Source organism: Callithrix jacchus, chromosome 18 (assembly GCF_049354715.1).
Source record: "Callithrix jacchus isolate 240 chromosome 18, calJac240_pri, whole genome shotgun sequence".
In the NCBI taxonomy this organism is placed as follows: domain Eukaryota; kingdom Metazoa; phylum Chordata; class Mammalia; order Primates; family Cebidae; genus Callithrix; species Callithrix jacchus.
The window spans coordinates 53,266,798-53,294,783 of record NC_133519.1 but is presented as its reverse complement, the minus strand read 5'-3'; the positions used below and the strand labels follow the sequence as shown (position 1 = coordinate 53,294,783).

The 27,986-nt window shown below is 33.4% G+C and overlaps 1 protein-coding gene across 1 annotated transcript; it reads right to left on the bottom strand.

The window, feature by feature from the left end:
* Positions 1–53: 53 nt before the first annotated feature.
* On the bottom strand, positions 54–27,981 carry CFHR5 (complement factor H related 5). Its single transcript, XM_078355194.1, has 10 exons — positions 27,838–27,981; positions 22,739–22,929; positions 21,682–21,858; positions 16,513–16,683; positions 14,884–15,066; positions 14,582–14,761; positions 12,483–12,659; positions 7,947–8,126; positions 5,838–6,020; positions 54–1,740 (listed from the first exon to the last, which is right to left on the bottom strand). The coding sequence occupies exons 1-10, from the start codon at positions 27,918–27,920 to the stop codon at positions 1,523–1,525; spliced, it is 1,743 nt and encodes a 580-aa protein (XP_078211320.1). The 5' UTR covers positions 27,921–27,981; the 3' UTR covers positions 54–1,522.
* Between the last annotated feature and the right edge of the window lie 5 nt (positions 27,982–27,986).

Below are 27,986 nucleotides of genomic sequence, written 5' to 3'. Positions count from 1 at the left end.
TTCCCTTCCTTCCTCCCTTCCTCCCTTGCTTCCTGTCTTTCTCTCTCTCTCTCTTTCTGTTTTTTTTTTCCTTCCTCTGAGACAGAGTCTTGTTCTGTCACCCAGGATGGAGTGCAGTGGTATGATCTCGCCTCACTGCAATCTTCACTTCCCAAGTTCAAGCGATACTCCAGCCTTAGCCTCCCAAGTAGCTAGAATCATAGATGTGCACTACCAAGTCTGACTGTATTTTTGTATTTAGTAGAGACAAGGTTTTGCCATGTTGGATAAGCTGGTCTTGAACTCCTGGCCTCAAACAAGCCACCTGCCTTGGCCTTCCAAAGTTCTGGATTACAGGAGTGAGCCACTGTGCCCAGCCTATTTTAATTTTTTTAAATCAAAATCACATAAATTTTTAAAGCCATCATTTGTATTTCTCTCACTCTTTCTTCTATAACAATTTATATAAATCTACATAATTATATATATGCAATTTTGTAACCTAATAATTTTCACCTTTTTATATGTCTATATTACCCCTTGTCTAGTTTAGAAGCTCCACAGAAGGACTGGTTAAAACTTCAGTCTTCTACTCTTTTATAGAAGGTGGTGCATTTAATACATGAAGGGGTATTCAGTATTTGATAGGTAGCTAGACTTACATTCGAGGATTTATAAATATTTATGAATTTACAACCACAGAAGTTGACAGGTTTTGCAGGTTTTTAAGTGAAAATAACATAAAGATAGAGACTAAAATAACATCTGCATTTACTCTCAAATAAAGTTAATTCAGAAAGCTTAAAAGTTATCTTATAAACTTGAGACAAATAGAAGGGATTAGATGAATTAAGTACTGAAATGAGAACAATTACTGTTTCTGTGAGTATTTGTGAATGAAATTTCTCCTATTGTGATTTGCCCAGGAATAATATAGCTGTCTCCTGTGGTTTGAATGTGTCCCTGAAAATTTATGTGGTGGAAACAACTCCCAGTGCAACAATGTTGTGAGCTGAGACTTTAAGGAGGTGATTAAGTCATGAGAACCCTGCCTTATTGAATGGATTCATGCTGTTGTCATGGGATTGGATTGTTATCTGAGGAGTGGTGTCTATAAGGGATCAGTTTGCCCCTCTCTCTCTCTCTCTCTCTCTCTCCCCCTCTCTCTTCCTCCCCCTCCTCTCTCTTTCTCTCACTCATGCTCTCTTGCCATGTGATGCCTTCCATCATGTTATGATGCTTTGAGAAGACTCTCACCAGATGCAGCTCCTCAATCTTGGACTTTTAGATTTATGAAACAAACTATTGGTTAGAACCTACTCAGTCTATGATATTCTGCTGTAACAATATAAAATGGACTAAGACACCCTCCTATTAAGTGAAACATTGTTCTCTCAGCTTATAAATTTCTGAAACTCTAAAAATCCAGAGTTCTGAATAAAACTAAGTTAAACAACACCTGAAAGAATAAAACAGTACTTACAGAATTGGCTACATAATGGCTATTTTTAGCATAGATGTATGATTACTTTAATGAATATATTCAGGAAAATATGCTGGCTGGCTTCATACAGATGGGATATTCAAATTTCCCTTCTTGACAGATTGCTCGAAATGATGGTGATGATTCCTTCGCTTGATATGGGAATTTACACTCAAATTGAACAGCATCCCCTGTTTTTACATAAAGTTTTTCACTGCTGATCCATTTTAACTGTATGTTATTTTTGTTCATAATTTCTCCAGATACCACACATGGTTCTAAAAGAAGAAATGGTAAAATAAAATAAATAAATACCTTTACTTTCATAGAATAGTGAAATTGCATTTAAGAATATTTTGGAATTAAATAAAATGAAAATATATTAATATTTATCAAAAAATAATATTTATTGAGTTATTATGGGTACTGTTCTTAGCACTGTGTATGGGCTACATATGAGGAAATGAATTCTCAGAGAGATTTTCCCAAGGTCACACAGTTTAGTAAGTGCTTTGAGCCAGAATATGGATTCTGGCAGTATGACTTCAGAGCCTGAGCTCTTAATTGCTATACTAAAAATTCTACAAGCATGAATATTGTTGTTTAGACATCCCTTTTTGTAATGTAATTATTTGTGAATCTTAACTTTTGTGAAACCTTGATTTCTGTAGAAAAACAGTGTTTTCTTTCCTAACCACAGATGTCACTCATTCTTTCTTAAAATCAGCATTTTTTAAATTGAGAGATAATATTTCTTGAGTAAATAACACATTCTGATGCTACTAAACAGCATCTGACACAGAAATTGTTCAGAAGATGCAGAAATAAGCCCAGGGCTTAATTTGAGGAGCTATTCTAGGAAGTGGCAACCATAAAAACTTTTCGTACTTAAGATTCTTCCATGCTCAGGAGATCTTTGGAAATGTTGCCACTTATTTCCCAGATAACATATGGCAGACCAGTCCCTGCCTTTCCAGGTGAGAGTGATCTCTTTGCTACTTGACTTTTTGGTACACATGAGTGACCACATAGCATTGGACTTAGGTACATGAAATTGGAACCAAATTGCCTGTGTCTGAATCCTAGCTCAACCAAATACCGACCTTGTGATTTGAACAAAATACTGTCTTTCGTGCCTCAGTTTCTTCATCTGTAGACATAAGTTGTTAATACTCAACTCATAAGGTTATTGATATAAATTTAGGTAGCCTCTATGGTTTACAATTACAATGAGAAAATGAATAACCTTGTACATGTATTCTTCCTTGCAAGAATGCATATATAGAATAATTTTCCAGAAATAAAATCATTAGATTAAAGGATATATGTTTTTAAAATCTGAGGCTTAGTCCCAAACTATACTTCAAAGAGTTTGGCCTAATTAATGATTTATATAAAATATACAATATTATATACAGTTTATACATATATTAGGTATATATTTATATTATATAATTATATATAATATTTTATAACTTAAACATAATATTTAAAATATATGTTTATATTATATATAATATACTAAATATACATATATGCAACATATATGTGATTGAGTATATATGTAATCTATAATATATAGTATATATAATATATACTTATACATTATATTATTATATTAAATATATTATTTGTATATATGCACATATCTATTACATACAATTTTATGTATGTTAATTGCATAAATATAATGTTACATACAATGTATATCTAACATATAAATATGTATTTATATATTATGTATTACATATAATATACATAACATGTATGCATGTTTTATGTGCATTATGCATATATATGTATACATATAGTATACATCTATTATGTGTGTGTACATGTATGTTACACACATATATTCACAGATATGTTAAATATGTAATACATGTGATATTTAATATGTATTTATACACATGTGTGTAATTATATACTTGTATGTATATTAGAGTGCTTAATGCCCCACATTCTTGCCAAGTCTTTATGTTCTGTATTTTTTTCTTTTTGCCAATTTCCTAATCAAACATTGCCACTTCATTGAAATTTTATGTTGGTGTAGACAAGCATTTTCTCATGTCTGTCATATGTTTTTCATTCATCAGTTTACATACTTTACAGAATTTTTATACTGATTTTTGATTAATTTGTAAAAATTCTTATGTGTTAAGCACCTGAGGATATTCTCCATAAATCAAGAATTTTGAAGTTATCCTTAACTCCTTTCATTTGGTTCCTGTTTTTTTACTTACTAGTCAAAACCCTAATCTATCTCTGGCAGGGCTATAAACAATCTCCACATTTGCATGTTTTCTCAGTTTAAAATAAACACATGTTCTTAGCCAACTGATTATGCTGAGATACTACATCAGGCTGGGCACGGTGGCTCACGCCTGTATTCCCAGCACTTTGGGAAGCCAAGGCAGGTGGATCACCAGGCCAAGAGCTCGAGACCAGCCTGGCCAACACGGTGAAACTTCATCTTTACTAAGAATACAAAAAGTTAGCTGGGCATGGTGGTGCGTGCTTATAATCCCAGCTACTCAGGAGGCTGAGGTAGGAGAATTTCCAGGAGGCAGAGGTTGCAGTGAGCTGAGATCGTGCCACTGCACTCTAGCCTAGGTGACAGAGCAAGACTCAGACTCAAGAAAAAAAAAAAGACAGACTACATCAAAAAACTGCCATTAAAAATATGTAATGGCTCCCTACTTCATTCCATACCTTAAACCATCCAAAGAAATATATTTCTGGTATTACTTCTTCAGAGCTGTCTAATCACATGGGAAATAAAATGATTTTCCATTTCATAGTTAGGTCATCTTTCCTTGAATTGTCTAGATATCTATGATGGTCTTTTTTTGCTTGTTTTTGTGGTTTTTGTCATTGTGTGTTTGTGTTTCTTATTGTTCAAAATATGGTTCCTTTTTGCTAGAATGCCCTTCCTGCAAACTCTGTGAACATGGCGCACACTTTTTAAGTTACAATTTTGTTCTTTCTGGAAATTTATTTTATGATCACTGCCCGTGATAATTTCTGCCTATTTTAAATTATTAGACCATCTAAAACTTTGCTGTACTTAGAATATTAGATAATGGCATTTTTGTCTATCCATCAATCACTCCAACTTAAATCCTAGAAGTTACCTTTGAAACCTAGTTTTTCTTCATTGTAGCAAAATTGTTTGGATAACACTTTTGCCTTATACTAACTCAACACCTTCTGAGTTCAGTTCCCGTGCAATTATGATATCCTAGGAGAGGGGACTCACATAGAGTGAGTAGTGGTTTGAAGCACTGTATAGGCCATAGTGGCATCAGGGTATTTTGTTACTACAAATGGTAAAAAAAGAGACATCATCAGAAGGATGGAGTCTCAAGACTATAAGGAGCTTCTGGTCTACCCCAGTGAATCGAGGCATTGGGCAATAATGAGAACTGTTGCAGGAATAGATCCTTATTATCATGATGTCTCTCTTGGATACTAGAAAACAGAAGAGCTTTATGTAAATTCCAGTTTTCATCCACTTAGTCTAGAATAAACTGATGTTCATGCTTTTTCCATAATTTGTGTTATTAATTAGCTCATATTCTTTGTATTTTGTCCCTTTTAGTTTGTCATGACCAGTAAAAGAATCTCCTTTTAAAACCTGAATGTGAATCTCCAAATTTTCATAAGAAGTCTACTATATTCATTTTTTTAATGCCACAATAGACATGAATTTGTGGAAACTGAATATGTATATTGGCATTATTGTGTAGCAGAAGAAAATAGGGTAAAAAGAAGGGGTAGTAAAGATTTGGAAAGTGTCTCAATAACCCTTCCCCAGCTAGAAATTCTGGCAACATGGAAGTAAAAAGCTATGTCAGTAGTATTCAACTAGGATTTCTACTAGGGAAAGCGTTCAGGTTTATAAGTGGAAACTTATACACTATTAAATGACAGCTTTCCTGGACCAATGTTTTTCAAATGGTCTCTGAGAAATTCTCAGGTAGGCACTTCTAACATGAAGATATTTGATGTTATGAGAATAGGCCCCATAAGTAGCTTGGGACTCTATTTACAGAGTTTCATAGTGTACCTTATCACATGTAGGTCTCTTAAATTTTTATTTATTTATTTGGAAATTAGAGGCAGATTAGTTTCATTTTGTTTTTGATGTTTTGTTGTTGTTTTTTATCATCCACTATTTCTTTATAGTTTTTAAAGAAATTTTTCTCACTTTCTTAATGCAGATTTTTCAGATGTTTCTTTGTATGTATTTACATTTGGCAGGAAAGATTTCATCTAAATGAAACTTAAGTAAAGATTATTCTATGAAATTAGTCCATTAAAATTATACAATAAATATTAAATCTCAGATTCCAAGAGAGTATTATGAACTCACCTAGGCATTTTGGTGGTTCTGACCACTGTTTATTTCTGCATGTTACAGTTACGGAGCCCTGGAGTTCATAGAAGGACTTGCAACGGTACGTCACTGTTGACCCTGGAGGATATACTGATAATGGGAATGAGGTGATATCTCCATGGCTAATAGGTGGAGGGGGCCCACAGTATGCTGTAGACGCTAGAAAATAGCATTTATTTGTTGAGAAACGGTCAGTATGTTAGTTTAAACAAAATAAAATAATAAAGCACCATATATCATATCTTTAATATAAGGTGTCTGAAAAGTCAAATAATTACAGTATTTCTGTCATAAAGTCTGATTCAAAACATATAGCTCCTTTCATGTTAAAGTGAAGCTCACATAAAATACTGGAAATACTTTTTATTTAAGGCAAGAGAGACAGGTGAGTAAACTTCTGGTCTAGGTTCCTCCTCCAGGCCTTAATATTCAATTGTTATTTAAAGAGAAAAGGCAAAAGTAAATAGCTTTCTTACCATTTCTAGTCTCAGGGTATTTGTTACTTTATGTCGATAGCATATACCAACTACTATATGATCATAAACTTGTAGTTTTACTGAAAATGAATTGCAGACATACTCTTTTGCATTTACTTTTTTAATACCAAAGGCATCTTTCCCTATCAATAAATGTTTCAACTTCATGCTAAGATTGGCTGTAATACATTCCATTGTACTGACTGATCTCCCTTTATATATCACCAAGAACATAAATACAAAATCACTAAATAAGTAATCTTATCCCAAACGACTTGTTTCACTGAGTTACTGACCCTGCTTTCTCAGATTGACTTCTTCATGAAGACATTAGATTCACCTTTAAACTAGTAAAAGACCATTCTCCATGAATTCTCCCCTTTATTCTGTAACATCAATTTCTCTGTCTCCACTTAATCATGCACCAATCTAGAAACATGCTGAAAATGTCACAATTCAATAAGGTAAAACGTCACTGTATCTATATCTTCTATCCAGCAACTGCGTCATTTCTTTACTCCCTTTCAAACACATTTACTTGTTTCCCATCCTCCATGACCTTACTTTATCACCCCACATTCTTGAATGTGCAATTACTTACCTCCTATGGAAATATTGCTAGGCAAAATTACCAACGGTTTTTATTTAGCTAAATAGATTGTTCAATTATCAGGCATCTTGTCCAGCTCTAAGCACTCTTTGACAGACCTGATGTACTGCCAAATAATATTTTGAAATTGCTTTTGAAATACAGTCATTCAGCACTTAATGAGAAGAATATATTTTTAGAAATGTGTCATTAGGCTCTTTTTTCCTTGTGTGAGCAAGATAGAGTAAGCATACACAAACCTAGGTGATGTTGCTACTACATACCTAGTAGTAGGCTACATGGTGCAGCCTATTGCTCCTACTGACCCCAAACCCCTGGCTGCAGACTGGTACCCTCTGTGGTCTGTTAGGAACTGGGCTGCACAGCAGAAAGTGAGCAGCAGGCAAACGAACATTACTGTCTGAATGTCACCTCCTGTCAGATCAGCCGGGGCATTAGATTCTCATAGGATCTTTAACCCTATTGTGAACTGCACATCCAAGGGATTTAGGTTGCTTGCTCCTTATGAGAATCTAATGCCTGATGATCTGAGGTGGAGCAGTTTCAACCTGAGACCATTTCCAAATCCTTGTTAGTCCATGGAAAAATTGCCTTCCACAAAACAGGTCTCTGCTGCCAAAAAGGTTGGGTATCACTATCCTAGGCCACAAACCTGTACAGCACGCCACCGTGCTAAATGCTATAGGCCTTTGTGACATCATGGTAAGTATTTGCATGTCTAAACATATTTAAACATAGAAAAGGTACAGTAAACATATGAGAGAAAAGATTTTTTACAAGACGTAAAAATTTCAAACTTGTTTCTTCTGTGTACCCTGTTGGAGATAACTCTTAGAGAAACTTTTCTTTTTTTAATGACAGAATTGTGTACTTAGCAATTCCATACTTCAGGGTACAGTGAAATAGATTAGTCCTAAATTCTTTTTCCTTTTCTTTAGATAAAGCATAGGCAGCTAGTAACCTCTTCTAAGTGAAATTACTTAGAAATAAACTACTAACCAACACAACGTGGTAATGATTGCCATTGTCCATTTTTACATAGAATTTCTTTTGCTTCTGGAAGTAGATAGTTTTCTTTACAGAGAACAGCTACTTTTTCTCCATCCTGATAATTCACTGTGGTTGTCATATTCTGAGCATTAGGTATCTGAGGTGGTGGTGGGCAGAGTTCCTCTTTTTCTGTAAAATATTGAAATTAAATTATATGATTAATAAAAGCTAAGAAAAAACAGCTCAACATGGTAGTGTTTCAGGATAATGGAACATTCAATGACACACATGCACTATGTCTATCACTTTCTTTCTCTTTCTCTCTCTCTATATATAAATGTTATAATAACAAATATTTTTGTGTCAGTACAGTTTACAGTTTAAAGAGCATTTTTTTGTTATAACCATTAGTTTAAAATTTTTCAGATGTTCTCCTGTATCTCCTATTCATTATTCCTGTCAATTCTCTTGTATAATTCACAAATGAATTGCTTTAAATTTTTTCTCACTAACCCATATTATTCAAAAAGTTATGTGCATTTAATTCAAACTATTTAGAACTAAAAATAAAAGTGAGAACAATCAGAAATAACTATGATAGCACCAATCGAGACGTCCCCTAATAACTAAAACCTAGATCTCAATAAAGGATTTCCATAATTTGCATTTTCTTGTAAACATGAAAATGGCTGGTGATGAACGTAACTGGAATGTCTCTGTTGGACTAGGAATTGACTTCTTTTTTGGTTGTTTGCTTATTTTTAAGAAAACCTTTAAATGGTTAATTTGGATGCCAACACATTTTCTGAGCCTCCTGACCTGGGCTCATGCCCCTTACGGTGGTCTTCTTCATCTCATGTTTTTCCACAGTGTTAGCTACTGTTTACTGGCACTTTCCTGCAAAGTTTCCACATTGAAAGTGTGACATCTGTTTCTCCTCAGTATACTATTTTCATTTAAAAATCAAGATGAAAGAATGTGTATCTACTCTATCCTGGTTTAGCTAGATTAAAAAATATAATAACTATATACAGCAGATATTTAATAAATTATTTGAACAGAACCTGAGGTCAGTATATGTAAGCCAAAGCATGCATATTATCTAAAATAGGAATTTTATATTGGATTTTTCTTTAGTTTTCCCAGCCCAGAAATGCAGAATAGCATTTATACTGCAAATTTAAATAAAAACTGTTTCTGTGTAAATCTAGATACATATCTGGGACTGGGGTGCACTGATGCATATTTTATGTTTTATATGACTTGTCCGTCTTATTTACTGGTTTAAGAAAAGTGTGAATTAAATTACCTAATTCCAGTTGCATCATTATACCAGTCAACCAGAAACAAGACCAGTCTTTTGAGATTGGTCTTATTTCAGTAATTAACTGCAAAACAAGATAAAATTAGCCTGATGTTATATGTTTTAGATTAGCAAAGTTTGGCTCATGGGCTTGAAGAAAGTCTATAAGGAGCACATGAAAACAGGATATCAGACAAATTTGATAGATCGATTGGTCAGTTTTCAACATTATTTATTATTTAGAAGCTTTTCCACTTAGATGTCTTATTACCTATTTGTTTAGGTATTTTGTGAACATTTTGTAAACTAAACATTTTCATTGTTTATGAATTTCTGTTTGGTGGTTTAAATATTTTATTTAAATACATAGTCACAAAAATGAATACTTATTGAGTATCATCAAGATTCTTTTGAATGAGCATCAAGGCCTGTGCTGCCAATCTAGGGACTCAGCAGCTACCTGCTATCAGCCTCTTAGACATTTCAGTGCCAGGAAACAGGGAAGCTGAAGGTGTCTATAATCTCAAATATGCAAATAATAATAAAAACTTCATCAACAAAGTCCCAGCTAAGTGAGTTAGTTGTTCAAAGGTCACACAATATTATTGTTTTTATATTTTAGGTAAAAGAACATTACAGATAATGATCTCAGTTGTCTAACTTACTTTCCTTTTAGAATTGGACATTCTCTTTAGAAATTTCTGCCTAGTGTAGACAAAGACTAGTTGAAACAGCACTGATATAAAAACCTGGAAACAAGTTCCAGTCTTGATTTTGACCAAGTAACTTCCAGAATGCATATATTTCTGATGTGTAAAATTAGAAATTTTATTATCTTTCTCAAGAATGAGTAATGTGTGTGACAAATATTTGCCACCTAATAACGTTCTCACCTAATTTTCAGACTGCTACCCACCAGCTTTTCTCAAAACTTTGAATAAGTCTTCTTTCTTATTTTGATACCAGTGCTTCATAGCATTTTCCTTTTCTCTGTTTCTAATTTATTTATTTAAAAAAATGAAATCATATTATTATTCCCTGTATTTCAGTTAAAATCTACTTTTTATATAAATGTTTGTGTATGCACACCATTCTTGATTAGAGTCAACTTGTTTGGACAGCTCTGCATATTAATATTTTTAAAACATTAGTTTCATTGCCTGGATTAGTTGGAAATACAGGTTCTATTTCATTTTCTTCTGCTTTTACTTTTATTGTTTCCTTTTTCTTCTAATATCTGAATTTACTTTTCCCCCTAGCTTTTTAGGATATACACATATATCCATACATATTTTTTCCCCAAATAGATAAGTTTAAGACTACGAAGGCCACACCACTCTAAATTTTGGTTGAGTTTCATCTCTTAGATTTTACCTTGTATCCTTATAATACAGTACTTAGTTTTTAAAACATTACATCACTAGGCCAGGCGCAGTGGCTCACGCCTATAATCCCAGCACTTTGGGAGGCCGACGCGGGTAGATCATGAGGTCAAGAGATCAAGACCATCCTGGTCAACAAGGTGAAACCCCGTCTCTACTAAAAATACAAAAATTAGCTGGGCATGGTGACGCGTGCCTGTAATCCCAGCTATTCGGTACTCTGAGACAGAAGAATTGTTTGAACCCAGGAGGCGGAGGTTGCAGTGAGCCGAGATCATGCCATTGCACTCCAGTCTGGGTAACAACAGTGAAACATTACATCACTCGGTTATTTGGAAGTAAATTATTTCCCTAACCAAAATGAAGGGTAGGGAAGTGGATAACTTTTTATCCACTTTTTATGTTATTTGTTTGTGGTTATAAAAAGTGATCTATAGGGCTTTAGTATTTGAAGTTGTGAAAATTATTTGTGGGAAGAATGACTGGCCAATTTAAGTAAACATGTCATGGACACATAAAAGGCTTTAAGCTTCTTTGAATTATCAGAATATTTATCTTCCTAAAGTAAATATAATATATAATAAAAATAAAATATTTTATAACATAAAAATGTTCCACTTGTTTTAAATAAATTGTAGTCATCTTTCTGAAATCCTTATGTATTTAAGTTTAACAATATATTCCACTATTTTTTCTCACAATTTCTAATGACATCACACTTTCTCTTATAAATTAGTATTTCATTTCATTAATGTATATTTGATATGATTTCTGTTAAATTATGACCTGATGTGTTAACTCCTAGTCCTTCCTTTGTTTGAAATTTCTTTAGTTTGGAATCATTAGTGAATTATATTAGTATACAGATCACTTGGCTGACAGTTACTTTCACTAAGCGCTTTGAAGAAATTACCCTATTTTCTTTTGCTTTTTATGCTGCTGATGAGAAGTCTGCAATCTATCTTCCCTCTTTTATTGTCATCCTTTTATAAGCACTTTGTTTTCTCTAGTTCCGGTTTATTTTAATCTAATATGGTGTCTAATTTTATAATTACTTGTAATTTATAATCCTATTGCCCAAATTAAGTGATTTGAATATAAGCCTTCGAGAAATGTGAGACTTATTCTTAGGGAAACCATGTATTACTCAAATAGATTTTCTTTCTCAGCTTGCTTTTTACTCAGCCTTCTGTCTCATCCAGAACTGACAATATCTCTTAGTTTTGTTTCACAGGGCATAATTTGGGTTTTATTTGTTTGTTAAAGTCATTGAAGTTTAAGTTTTGTTCTTTTCTTACAGTTCTTTATTTTTTTAAGGTTTTGAGAGACTGTAATAGAGTAAAAATGGCTTTACTCTCTCATCTTTACCAGAAACCCAAGGCACTTTCTTTTTTTGAGGTGGAGTTTGGCTCTAGTTGCCCAAGATGGAGTGCAATGGTGAGATCTCGGCTCACTGCAGCCTCCGCCTCCTGGGTTCAAGTGATTCTCCTGCCTCAGCCTTCTGAGTAGGTGGGACTACTGGCATGCATCACCATGCCTGGCTAATTTTGTATTTTTTAGTAGAGATGGGCTTTCTGCATATTGGTCAGGCTGGTCTTGAACTCCTGACCTCGGATGATCTGGCCACCTCAGCCTCCCAAAGTGTTGGGATTACAGGCGTGAGCCACTGTGCCCAACCAAGCCAAGGCATTTAAAGAATAATAATATTTGTCTGGAAAGAATATTATAAATAGCTTCAAACTTTACTATTAGCTTAGAAATTATATGCCACAATAAATAATTTAAAAACATTCTAATTTCAAAATATTTTTTCTTGTCGAGAAGCAACAGGATCAACAAAATGTTTTAAACAACCCTTACCTGTGCAGTCTAGATCAGGATTCCATTTCCCATTTATGCAGACTGAGTGCCTGTTTTCGGTGATATGTGAACATCTGTAACGTATTCCAGCATTGTGATTAAATTCCTTCCCAACTAGTCTGAAGAACGTTCTTATATTAGCTCCTCCTATTTTGCAACTCTTAAGTTGATGTGTTGCTATAAAAAAAATTTACACAGAACAATATTAAATAGAAATTAAACAATTATGCTAATAAAATATCTGAAATATTAAAGCATAATTAAATGGATGCTTTTAGGCAACATCACAAAAAATTATTCTTGATCTCATTACACAAAATGGGCAATGCTGTTAACAAAAGGAAAAAGAAAACAAAAAACTGTATCCCATCTTTCAATGACAGAAAACTATGTCAGAAAGTTTTCTGGGAAATGAAAGTGCAAGATGGGTTTTCTTGGTGGGAGTTTTGATTGAAGGATAGTTCTTATGAAGCTACAAATGAATTTTTAAAGACTGCAAAAATGTACACATATATAATTGTTTTGCACTAAGCCATCTTAAATAAATATCTTCAAAACATTTAAATAACAGAAAGAGGCAATACATAAGTAAGTCTGTAGAAAGCAAAGCATCAGTGAGAGATAAATCTGGATGCCCCTTGAGGTTCAATGACTCCCACATTTCAAAAACGCAGCAAAAACTCAGACTCAGTCACAGTGTTCTCGGGGGAAGAGTTCACTGATAATATCTCCACTTAGCTTCTGAACGTACATTTCTAGTAAGTCTCTTGCTTGTCTAAGTAGTTCTCATTATTACATTCCTTCCTTGTTTCCCATAAATATGTAGATAGTTATGGAGCTTTTTCCTTAGTGTGTAAAAGGATGGGATAATGAGACATGGAGTGTGCTCCGCTACTTCTGTGTTTATAAGTGTTTTTCTGTAATCGTGTCTATTTTTAATTTATTCCATATGGGGCTAGAGGTTGGATGTTTGTGTACTCCTTGCATAAAAGTTGGTGAGCATGGAGATATATGGTCTATATCTTCTCATAACAGAATTCTGACTCCTGGTAGTGGAAGACATTCTCTCACAATAGTTCATCACAGATGGCCACTAACCACGTATTTGCCTGGCACCATGAGTGGTGACACCTACAGTAATTTTTCCCAGCAATGAGTGGGCCAATTAATAATCCGAAAGTCCCAGAGATGGAGAGAGAGGTGGTTCTGTTTAAGTTTCTGTATGGAGAAGAACAGCAGCAGAAAGTCTGCTTGTCTTTGGACTTCAAAATTAGAGACTTAATGTTGAGGTTGCTAGAGATAGGACAAAAGAGGCCAGGATCTGAGGGTGCAGGGAAAAAAAACCGGCAGGTACTAACTGAAGTATCAAGGCTGGAAGTCCTGAGGCTACAATCTAAAAGTAAAGTACACAGACTGAGAGACTGGAGGAAAAACCTGGAATGGATTTTACTATTTTTGTGGAGGAAACAGACAAACTAATCAGAAAAGTAGGACTAAAGATAAGAGAATTATGGGGACAGAAAAAGCAGCGATCATGCCTAGTTCCTGGGTCCTAGTCCTCTACTCTTCTCCTAAGGAGAGACTCCAAACACCATGGAATTCAATGGAAATCCAGCTACGTGATGATTATTTAGGTGGTTGTATCTTGAACATGCTGAGGTAAAAACCGAGTTAAAGCAAGGAAATAAAAGAAATTATATTCCAATTATTTGTAGAAATACAGTCTACAAATTCAATATTAGAACTAATACAGGAATTGAACAAGGTTACTGGAAACAAAATTAATATATGCAATTAAATCACATTCTTGTATATAGAAAGTATAACTATTCAAGCACATAGTTAATAAAAGTTTCCATTCATCATAACTGAAAAATCCCAAATAAACTGGTAAAGAAATTTGTGAAGTAATTACAAGAAATTCATTAAATCATATGGCAAAGTTTAATATAAGACCTGAATAAATGGATTGACATATATTTTTGCGAAAGGAAGAGTCACTATCAATAAATTGCAATTCTAGCCAGATTTATACACTTTATGCAATCCCAATCAAAACTATAAATAATCAAATAAGAAGTTTAGCAATGTTTTCTCACCGACACATAGAGGAAGCTCTGTCCATATTCCATTAATACAGGTAATCCTGTTATTTCCAATCATGGTATATTCTTCATTGCAATTCACCTCCACTGAAACTCCATGTTGATAGGGAGGGACAGACTGCTGAGCATATCCATGCTCGAGTTCAGGTATATATCCACATGATTTCACTTGTTCTAAGAAAAGGTGGTAAAATAAATGTTTACTCTGAAAATACTTTAAATCTATTTACATGTGTATGTATATATAAGTGCAAAATAATAGTAACTGTTCTGTTTAAATGTTAACATTTATTTACCAACACAAATGGGTAAAGTTGTCCATTTTCCATCCACACACTGTATTTTCTTAGGCCCTGTTATTATAAAATTAGGATTGCAATCATATCCCACCACTTCACTGTGTCCATATTCCTCTTTTGTTGTCTCCCTAACTTCTCCATTGGAGAGTTGAGGAGGTCGACCACACGACTGTACTTGTCCTATTATAAAGAAACCAAAAATAATGTTTAAATGGTCTTATAAGCATAGCAAAATGTGGAGTTACTATATTGTATTTCTATTTTTGGAAGGGTATGTTTTTTGCAATGTACATAGTGTATTGACTGTATTCATTTATTAAAATATTGACACTTTTTATGATGAACAATGTTGAGCAAATGAAAGGAGAAAGAATGCATCATAAACACTTGTAAACTGATTACCTAGCTATACAAATGTTACACTTTGCCCTATTTGCCCTATTTACTTATTTTTGTGAGGTAATTTAAAGTAAATGACAGTGAGGTTTTAATCCTAAATTCTTCAGAATGCTTATCTCATAAAGACAGTTGCCTACATATACAAAATATCTTACCTTTCACCAAATTAATATTTTCTTAGTACAATCTTCTATTCCCTCTATATTTAAACATCCTGATAGCCTATGTTTCCCAATATTTTGTAGGCTGTTTATTATAATCAGGATATTAAGCTGTACCCTTGAAGATGTTTAAGTAGGTCAATAATCTGAATGTTATATAAAAGTAAATAGTTACCAAATATGTGGCATAATATACATATATAATGCATAGTTATAATTTCTATTAATATCTATAAATACTTTGATGTGGTTTGGCTGCGTCCTCACCCAAATCTCATCTTGAATTGTAGCTCCCACAATTCCCAGTTGTTGTGGAAAGAACCTGATGGAAGTTAATTGAATCATGGAGGCAGGTTTTTCCCATGCTATTCTTGTGATAGTGAATAAGTCTCACGAGATCTGATGATTTTATAAAAGGAGATTTCCCTTTTATAAAAGTTCCCTTCTCTTGTCTGCTGTCATTCACGATGTGACTTTTACCTTCCACCATGATTGTGAGGTCTCCCCAGCCATGTGAAACTATGAGTCCATTAAACCTCTTTCTTTTGTAAGTTGCCCAGTCTTGGGTATGTCTTTATCAGCAGTGTGAAAATGGACTAATACATACTTCAAATATAATAATAAGCCATTTTAGATAAAAAATAGTGCCATCTGAAGCAGGTACAAATCATCATTGTTTTCTAATAAATAATTTATATTGCAATGACTTAATTATTTTCTTAATTACTTAATAAAATGTAACACTGATCATACAATATTTTTAGAAGTATGAATTTTTTATTGAGATCGATGGAAAAATCCTAACACTTCTCAATTCTGGCTACTATATTTTGACCTATAAAATACCATTATGTATTTTAAAACACAGAAGTAGAATTACTCCTTGATTAAGGACACCTAAATAATCTATGCAACTCAATTACTTGCACCCTTTCTCCTTCCTAAAGAAAATACTACCTTTGCCATTTTTCCACTTTGTCAGATTATAGATACAACATAAGCTCCAATGTAGGCATTATTATAAAAATCAGATTCTTGTTTCAATACTTCTAAAATAAATACTGACCTTTGCATGTTGGAAAGTTAGGTGACCACCCAAATTGGTAACACTGAACTGAATCTGGTCCAACTCTTATAAGATTTTGTCTGCAAGAGAATTTCAATACATCTCCAATTTTGTATCTTTCCTTTTTGGGATGAGCATCTACATTTGCTTCTAAAATTGGAACATGACAATCTGTTTCCAAAAATAAAATTAAATGAACATATGTGAATTTTAATTGCAGAAACAAATTTAATATGTGTTATATAAAAATAAGATGAAAGGGGCTTCATATACAGAGGAGTACAAAATATATTCTTGCCTTCAAGAAAACATTTGAACTAATTATTTATACCCAACAAATATATCTAAGACACTTCAGACAAATTGGGAAACTGTACAGCAAGGTGAAATTTTGTATGAGAATTTCTTTGGGATTGTAATAAGAAAATCCTATGAAGTTACTTATAGAGTAAATTATTTAATTTGTTTAGGAATATAAGTTTTAAATTTGCTGTTTAATAGTAATAAGTTTAATAATATATATAATACAGAATATGAAGATCTTTCACATTTAAGTCACAAAAAATTTCTTCAAGTAACAAAACTAAAAGGCAACATATTTAATTACTTTTTGTAAAATAAAAAATGGTAATGATATATGAAAAGTAGATAAGTGGGCCAGACACAGTGGCTCATGTCTATAATTACAACACTTTTGGAGGCCAAGGTGGGCAGATAACCTGAGGTCAGGAGTTCCACACCAGCCTGGCCAACATGGTGAAATCCTGTTTCTAGTAAAAATACAAAAATTAGCCAGGTGCAGTTGTGGAAGCCTGTACTCCCAACTACTGGGAAGGCAGAGGCAGAAGAATCACTTGAACACAGAAGGCAAAGGTTGCAGTGAGCTGAAATCACGCCCCTGCACTCCAGCCTGGGTGACAGAGGAAAATCCCATCTCAAAAAAAAAAGTAGATGTGTGAAACACCCAAACAGGATACAACTACTAAATGTTACGTTGAAGGGAATATTAAAAAGCCATTACTCCCGATTTTACAAAAGGGTAACTAAATATCAAAGATTTTTTTAAAGACTCATCTTCTACATTTTTTTAATCTTTCCATTATATACAACTGCATCACTAATATGTTCATAAATACTCATTATGAATAACTTCTGATTCCATTAGAAATAGATACGTATATGGCTATGTGTGTAGTTTTCTCATTTGTCATCTTTCACTAATGGTTAATTAGTAAAATTATATATTGTTATGTAAAGTAAATAATTGACATTCAAGACAAAAGAAATAATCTGAATAAATCAAGCATACACAAAAATAAATTTGAAATATTTTCTAATTAATAATTGCCTAAGTATTTTTAAACTAGCTAGTTTTATGTACCATAATTAATGGTACATAATTAATAATCGCCTAAGTATTTAAAACTAGCTAGTTTTATGTACCATAATTAATGGTACATAATTAATAATCACCTAAGTATTTTAAACTAGCTAGTTTTATGTACCATAATTAATGGTGCATAATTAATAATCGCCTAAGTATTTTAAACTAGCTAGTTTTATGTACCATAATTAATGGTACATAATTAATAATCGCCTAAGTATTTTTAAACTAGCTAGTTTTATGTACCATAATTAATGGTACATAATTAATAATCGCCTAAGTATTTTTAAACTAGCTAGTTTTATGTACCATAATTAATGGTACATAATAATCACCTAAGTATGTAAAACTAGCTAGTTTTATGTACCATAATTAATGGTACATAATTAATAATCGCCTAAGTATTTTTAAACTAGCTAGTTTTATGTACCATAATTAATGGTACATAATTAATAATCGCCTAAGTATTTTTAAACTAGCTAGTTTTATGTACCATAATTAATGGTACATAATAATCACCTAAGTATGTAAAACTAGCTAGTTTTATGTACCATAATTAATGGTACATAATTAATAATCGCCTAAGTATTTTTAAACTAGCTAGTTTTATGTACCATAATTAACGGTACATAATTAATAATCGCCTAAGTATTTAGAACTAGCTAGTTTTATGTACCATTATAGGCACTTTAATGGTTTGATCACAGTTTACTTGAGCAAACCCCAAATCCCAATAGAATGTGCCTTATTTCCCTAAAATAAAACATGGATCCCTAAATCTCTGTTTTTTATTCCAATATTGTGCATGGTAGTTCTTGATTAGTTGTTTATAGTCGTTTTCTTATCTAACTGTTAAAAACAAAATGCCATTGAAAATAATTGATCTTGGCTGATGTAGGGTTTCCCAGCTGCTTTTTTCATATATGGTTATTGCACAGTTGTGTAAATGGAATAATGGCCCCAAGAGATACCTCTGTCCTAATTCCTGCACCATGGACGACCATAACTTGCAAGATGTTACCTTACATGAAAAAACAGACTGTGCAGATATCATTAGGAGTCTAGTTGCCCTGAAACTTTATTAACTCTCCACAGTGTTCTTGAGCTACCATTCAACCTGGGACATACAGTGCTCTGCTGAATTCTTCCACTTTGGAGACTCTGACTTCCTCCATCTACTCTGATAACCTCAATATGTTGTCTTGTGCTTTTGAAATAAGCAACAGGCAGAAAGAGAAAGGTAGCTATGTTTTGAGAACTTGAACCATAAGATATGTGCTTTTTCTGATTAAATAAAATGTGCTAAATTTTGAAACAAGTTTATTTTGGCAACTTAGTTTCTTAATGTCATTGCCCACTAAATGGAACCAGGACTTATTGGAGGTATGGCTCATTCCAGTTCTGTGGCAGGGAAAACATGAGTTAGGCCTGGGATATTTTTTGTGTCACAAAGGAATGGAATTGTTCAAAGGCTAACAGAATCTTACAGACTGTACACAGAGCCAGCTCGTATGGGTAACAGCTGGCCCAACTTAGTCTGTTAAGCTTCTAAAATATAATTGCTAGCCTCAATAGACGTCATCTCACAAAATGAAGAGAGCTTATTCCTGACATGAACAAATATTCACAAGAGAGAGCATGGAAGTATTTATACCATAACTGAAGCTTATAAATTTTGAACCATATTCAATCACTGGAATTTTCTGGTGTTAGTAACATTTGTTATTTTATTTTTGCAGATGTTAATAATGTTTCAACCCCTTGTAATTGAAAGAGACCATGACTTAACCGTTTACTGGAAAACTATCACAGTTCCAGTTGTTTTAAAAAGATGGCTGGGCAGAATCATAAAGACGCATGTGCAAGTATGTTGATTGTGGCTCTGTTTACAATAGCAAAGACCTGGAAACACACCAAATGCCCATCGATGATAGACTGGACAAGGAAAATGTGGCACATATACACCATGGAATACTATGGAGCCATAAAAAACAATGAGTTCTTGTCCTTTGTAGGGACATGGATGAATCTGGAAACCATCATTCTCAGCAAACTGACACAAGAACACAAAATCAAACACTGCATGGCCTCACTCACAGGCAGTTGTTGAACAAAGAGAACACATGGACACAGAAAGGGGAGCATCACACACTGGGATCTGTTGTGGGGGGCAAGGGGAGGGACAGCGGGGGTGGGGAGGTTGGGGAGAGATAACATGGGGAAAAATGCCAGATATGGGTGATGGGGTGATGGAGGCAGCAAACCACCTTGCCATGTATGTACCTATGCAACAATTCTGCATGATCTGCACACATACCCCAGAACCTAAAGTACAATAAAAATAAGTAAATAAAATAAAATAAAAGATTAAAATAAAAAGACTTCATTTCTAGAAGCTTAAATTTCTTTTTGCTTTGCTTTGTCTTTATTTGCAAGTGGGGAAGGGTCTTAGTCTATTGCATAGTTTAGAGTGCGCTGGTGCAGTCATACCTCACTGAAGCTTTGAACTCCTGTTTCAGCCTTGCCAGTGGCCAGGACTGCAGGTGCACATCACTGTGCCCAGCTTTAGAGGTTTAAATTTAAGAACTGAAGATGTGGATTAATATTTGATAACATCTTTTGAAAAACATACCACAGATTCTATTTCCTGATAGGATGGAGTAGCTGCTATCAACATAATCACCCCACTGAAAAAAAATTTAGAAAATTGTACAAAATTTATTTTCAGAATGCTGGAAATCACCCAGTACAGGACCGTGATGACTGAGAAAAGAAAAAAAACCCTCAATACTTCAAAATAATAAAGCAAAGTCAATGAAAGCCCTAGCTGTTTGCTGGGACCCTTCTCTACACTGTGCAGGGAGGGAGAACCCAGGAAGAACTTAGTGGTCTTCTTTACTTGAGATTAGTAAGGTCAGTCTTGGAGACTATGGTGGCCAGAAGTTACTGGACATAGCAGCAGAGAAAAAGTGGTATGCGCAGAAAAAGCTATAGAAGTTTTCATGAGGCTCCTTGAGTTTTTAGTTGAATACTGAGCTGTGCATGCATAGGAAGGAACTGCATTGGGCTGACCAAAGAACAATTACTGATGAGCTATAAAGATGAAGAATTACAAGAGTTCACCTAGGACTGGGAGGTGCCATCACTTATACCACAGGTTTCTAAAAGAATTGTTTTCCAAATTCTAAGCCGCTCAGAAACAAACATACATCTCACAAGTATGGAGGTCTTACAACTTAGAAGACGATGCTTCATTGACTCAAGCATATAAGTTTAAATAAAGATAAATAGTAAAAACTCTCTTTTAAGACATTTTAACTGGAATTGGACTTATTTTCACTTATTACCTCAGTTTTGTAACCCTTTATTGTTAACTAACCTGATAATATAAATACCAAACAGGTATTACTTAAAATTGATTGTCTTCAAAGTGTATTCTTGTCTAATATTTCTTTTCTTTTTTTTTTTTTTTGCCAATCAGTTTGAGCTAATGAGGTTGCTCAGGTTAGCCTTGAACTGATGACCTCGCCTTTGCGAGCACCATGAGCTCCAGCGGGAGCCACTTTGGACCCCTTGTCTAATATTTCTACCTATCACATACATTTGATTTACATAGGTAGGCAAACTATGTTACTGCACATCTACTTAGACACAATTGGAGCTGAAAATCAAATAAATAATGATAGAAGTAGTGGTGAAACCTACATTTAACCTATAACAATAAATTTATTTCTTTAAAAACTAACAAAACATACCATGATCTGAGAGAGCAGAATTTTACTTACTAGTGGAGGTGCATTTGGGAGGAGTGGACCAGCCACTTTCTACACATGAAATGGTGTTCTTATTTTTTCGAAGGCTGTATCCTGCATTGCAAACAATTTCTACGGTATCACCTTCCAGATGTGTTCGTCCTGAAGAGTCAGAATGACCATTTTCCACAAAAGGAAAGAAACATATTCCTAAGGACCAAAAATTGTTTAATGTACAAGATGAAAGTAGCAAAAAAAAAGGTTAAACTGCATTTTAAAATATTTTATTAAGGGTTGAAAACTTTGAAAACTGACATCATGTGTAAATATCTTCAAAAGAATTTGGTCATGTTACTGTATATATGATGAAATATTTTTTTGTTCCATATATGTACATATAAAAGAAAGTTGATATTTTATGCTACTACTGTATGGTTGTTATAATAAAATATTTTATGTTTATAAAGTTTTCTAGGGACAAAACAATATCTTCATATAAATATTTCTCTCAATTCTCATAAACATTTCCTACAAAAGGAGAAAGATCATTATCTCCTTTGTTGCCTCATCTATTCTCTCTCCCATTGTTTTTCTTTTTTTAATACACCTGTTGTCATTGGAGTCTGTTCTCTACATTTATTGGAGAATAAATACAGCTACACTTTGAAGGTCCAAAGAAACGATTTATTAAAAATATAAAAGTAAAAATACTAAACCTTACCTTGCAATATGCAAGAGAATTATAAATTCAAAACAGAAAATGTATAAAATTGACGTACTTTAAAGGAAAGCTATGATCAGGCTGCTACCAAATTATATTAGTAAAGAAACATTAGCAGTCATAATTATGATTTTTTAAATTAATATATTTCAATGCATAGAGCATTTCTAGGTAATGCAAGACAGTTGACATATTTATTCTTCATTTCGTTCTCATAAGAGGCATCGCAAAATAGGGGGACTACGTCTCCCGTCGTTCCAGCTCCTCTGGTCACTGCCCCTGTCATTATCATGACCTTATGATCTTGTCTGGCACATCCTTCTCTATTCACTGAAAGAAATCCATGTAGTGATCAGGGCGTTTACTCACTGAGACACTTTGGTGTTGGCGACCATCCTTCTTCTGTGCATGTTATGCGAGTCCAATAGGATTTTGAAGGAGACATAAAATGATATTCACAGGAGTAATAGAAAACTTCCCCTATAGGAACTTGGGGAAATGCCTTATAATTTTCTTCATCATACAGAATTCCATGGTTTATTTTTGGAAAATCACAAAGTCTCGCTGGGAAAAATAACACAAAACTGAAGAATTACATAATAAGCTACATCAGTGAATCACTAGATTATATTTTAATCATCTCATTTATAGTTTTTTCTTTCCTTCAGCTTAAATACCTTTAGCTTAAATGCTTTCCAGTGTACTAATTTGAAACAGAGAAAGATCACTGTTTAAGAGTACAAGAGTATTTAAGGAGGTCATGTCAATGAATATGATATTTAAATTTTAGAGTGATATGAAAAATGAACTCTTCTGCAATGTGCTCAAGAAGAAAACCCTCACACAACAATTTAAGAATGAAGACAGATTGTAAGAGTGGCAAATCTCCCTGATCTATGTAGTGTACAGTAGAGGAGTGATAGGATTGTTCTCAGCTCTCAGATTTACTTCTTTTCTCTATTCTCATAGGTATCTCCACCAGAAACTCTGTCCTGTTTTTTTTTTTTTCTGGTGCTGTAAAAATGTTGGGTAAGTAGTTTGTTTTTTGTTTATTAATATTTTGATTATTTTCTTGATACGAAGTTTATATAGTTTCAGTGAAAATAATTTAGAGAGTGCAAGAAAACCACTAAGAACAACTCAACCAAGATTAGGTTAGAGCTAAATTTTGTGAAGTGTTGTATATATAAATATGTATTTATACTGCTGGGCCAAAACATTTGAAAAAGAAAAAAATAAAACAATAAAAATGATGTAATAAAAATATAACAAATGTTTATATAGTATTTACATTATATTAGGTATTATAAATAACCTAGAGATGGTTTAAATTACATGGGAGGATATGCATAGGTTACGTGAAAATACTACATTATTCTCTCTTAGAGACTTGAGCATCTGTGGGTTTTGGTATCTGCTGAGGGTGAGGAGAGTCCCAGAACCAATTCCTTCAGGATACTAAGGGACTACCATATATATGTATATAGACACTTACACTTACATTCATATGCACTACCGTGCAAGATGTATTAAAACAATGTAGAAAACGGGTAAAATCTCAATAAGTTTTGATTCTATTTTCTTGTGTGTATATATATATAATGTATATATATAAACTGTAAATAAAAACTTAGATACTAAAGTCTAATAAAAATATGTGTGTATATTAGACTTTAGTTCTTATTTATATTTTTTATACTCAGTTTATATATGTATATATGTATATATATATATACACACATATTTTTATTAAACTTTAGTATTTCTTTACAGTTTTTCACAGCAAATTTGAGTGGAAGGTACAGAGATTTCCTATATACCACTTCCTCTTCCCTACCACATGAATAGCCCCCCTCACCATCAATATTATTATCATTCAAACTCCATAGTTTACATTAGGGTTTTCTCTTCATATTGTACATTCTATGGATTTGATGTACTTTATCTTTGAGTGCTTTTTTAGATCAAGATATTTCCTCAATACAGTAGTGCTCTTTTGTTAGCTCAAGGCATTTTCTCAATATAGCTTTGCTGCTTGAGAAATTGTTTTGTTTTCCACCTTATCGGGAAAAAGCATGCAGAAAGTCAGCTGACAAATCAAGGGAAATTTCCCCTTTTGATCTACCTAGAAGTTATATTTAACATCGTACAATATTTGAAGTAATTCCTGTGGTATTTAACCTTGTGAAACCTTACATTGATTATCTAACTGTTTAAAATGTGACACCAGATATTTTTAGAGAAGATATTGAGGGAAAGACTCCCTCATGTCTTGAGAGTATTAACATGTCATAACTCCTTTTAAGTATCCTTCACTCCTCCAAAATGGTAGAATTATAATACTCGATTTTCATACACTTATACTTACATATTTTTCATCATCCAGAATAACTTTGTTCTCATCATCCACTTATATCCTACCTGTCCTGCAGAACTTGCTCTACAGCACTGATCACACACCCACTGTGTACCTCCACAACGGTGCAAGCTAGGAGTGTTATTGTCCTTTTGCAAACCTCCCATTACACAATCACTCACTTGAAAAGTACAAAATAAATTTTCTTACTCTACCTTCTGATAGAATATTATGAATATATTTCTTCTGATATATATATATATATATACATGCATATATACAAACAAACACACATATAGGCATACAGTCATTTACCACATAATGATGTTTTGGTCAATGTCTGATCACTTATATCACAGTGGTTCCGTAAGATTATGATGCAGCTGAAAAATTCTTACCAACTGACGACCTCCGTTACATCGTGGTGCAATGTATTACTCACATTTTTGTGGCAATGCTGGTATAAACAAACCGACAGCATTGCCAGTCAGATAAACTATAGTACACACAATTATGTATAGTACATATTTGATAATGATAATAAATGACCATGGTACTGGTTAATGTATTTAATATACTAGAGTTTTTATCATTATTTTATAGTTCATTTCTTCTCATTAGAAAAATTAACTGTAAAACATCCTCAGGTAGGTCTTTCGGGAACTGTTCCAGAAGAAGCCTTTGTTTTCAGAGGAGATGACAACTCCATGTGTGTTACTGCCCTCAAGACCTTCTAGAGGGACCAGAGGGGAGAAGGAAGACTGTGATACCAATGATCCCGACCCTTTGTAGGCCGAGGCTTATGTGTGTGTTTATGTCTGTTTTTAACAAAAAGGTATAAAAGGCAAATAAATAAATAAAATATTTAAAACATAAAATCTTATAAAATAAAGATAAAGAAAAATATTTTGTATATCTGTACAAAGTGCATTGTAAGCTGAATGTTATCACAAAAGAGTTACAAGTTAAAAAATTTTCAGTTGATAAAGTAAAAACGGTTACCATAAATTACGATTAATTTATTATTGAAGAAAAGTTTTTAAAAGAAATTAAGTCTACCCTGGGTGCACCAAAAGCTCAGTAATTGGCACTAAAGAACTTATCCAGGTAACTATAAACCAGTTGATCCCTCTAAAATATCAAAATAAATATTTAAACAAAATAAATGTAGTCTATCCCAAGTATTCAGTGTTTATGACGTTGACAGTAGTGTATGGTAAGGTGCAAAACCCTCATATTGACACACCGCTTACTCAGTGACTTACCCAGAACAACTCTCAGTCCGGCAAACCCTATTTATGATAAGAATCCTATACAAGTCCACCATTATTAATGTTTTATACTGTATGTTTATTGTACCTCTTCTGTTTACATAAACACATTCTTACAGTTGTGCTACAATTGCCCACAGTGTTCAGCACAGTAACATGCTGTACGGGTTTACATCCTAAGACTGTCAGACTGTACCATGCCACCTAGTGAGGTAGCAGGCTATACAATCTAGGTTTGTGTAAGTACCCTCTATGATGTTTGCAAGAGGACGAAATTGCCTAATGCACTTCTCAGAATGTTTTCCTATCATTAAGTGATGCAGGACTGTAAAACACACACACACACACAATCCCCTATATATAACCTTGCAATTTATTTGCTTATTTACATGATGCTTTTATTTTAGGACACCGTAAGTTGTAGTGAGGCGTGGGTGGGGTTGTCATGTTCTTTCCAGGTTCTCTGCTACAGCATGAAGCAAAATATATTACTTAATAAATATATTGCATGATATTTTGCTACTGGAGGCATGCAGTTTTCTATTTGTACAAAAGTGTTGTCTTCGAGTGTTTTTTCTGCCGTTTGGCCAGTTTCTAAACAGACATCTAAACAAAAGTGTAACACACACTTACAGGTCATTTAACACCTAGACAACTTCTAGATAGAATTTCACTGAAGTTTATCTTGGGACTGGATTGAAGCTTGAATGATTTTTGCTGAGTTAGGAATTGCTAAAATTCTAATTCATAATTTTCACTTATCTTCCTTGGCTTCCATCCCCCCATTTAATATTCTTGTGATACCATTTATGACAGATGTTTAAGCCACTTAATAAATACCATGAACACAGACTTAAGAAAAATCAAATACATTCATACAGTCACACTCTTGTGATTACAACTCACTACTAAAAGTAAAAACAAATTAAATAAATTTCAAGCCTGCAGAAATAATGTTTTGCAACATATGTAAGGGCACATATTAAAAAGAAAGCATTTTATTGTTCATAATTTTCTCTTATTTCAGGACCGAGGAGAAAGTGTTCAAAAAATTTAAAGATCTGTAAACATTACAAAGCAGCAAAGCAGTAAAACAAAACTTTCTGGAAATCAAAGAGTAAGGCACAATTACTGAAACTCCATGTACACACATACTTTAATCAGTATCCTAGACCTTGTTAGAGATTTTGTTTGCAATTCTTTTGATATGGTGGCTTTAATTTCCACCTGAAATACAATGAGACAGTTTATAAAATATTGTAAGAATCAGTTTTTCACTTTTCACATTTGTGGAGGAGCTCAGAAAAAGCATTTTCTTGGCAATTCATTGGTTTACACATAAAAATAATATTTTCTATTGTTTCATTAAAATATATTTCTCCCTGTTAAATGATAATTAGACTCAAATGATAATTCCTTCATTTTAACGTTTAAAATTTAAATTAACAAATCTTTGAAAATAAATTTCTGAAAACATTTTAAAGGTGGCCAAATCTTCTGAGGTTGATTTTTCTAGTCAGAGGCATTGCAGAGCTTATGCAGAATTACGCCAATACCTCACCTTGTCATCTTTATTATAGCAGATTTTCCCTCCTTTAATTTCTCTTTACACTATCTATTTGTGACCGTTTACCCCTTGCAACCTAGAGAATAGAGGGAATTAATTTTATTCTATATTCCTGCTAATTGCATGTTAGAAAATATTTCCATAAAATAGATTAATATGATACCCCTTCAAATTATTCTCAGCTAGTTATTCATTTTAAAATATACTTATGCATGCACACACAATCAATACATATGTTTGAAAAGAAACTAAAATATTCAAATCTGTTTTCAACTTACCTTCTCCCCCAGCAGTGGATACCCATGACATTAGAATTAGACCGAATAAGAGCAACATGCTTGGTAGTCCCATCCGCATAAAACTAAAAATACTCCGGTGATGGTGGTGTTGCTTTCAATCTGCTTTCATTAACAGTTATGAGCA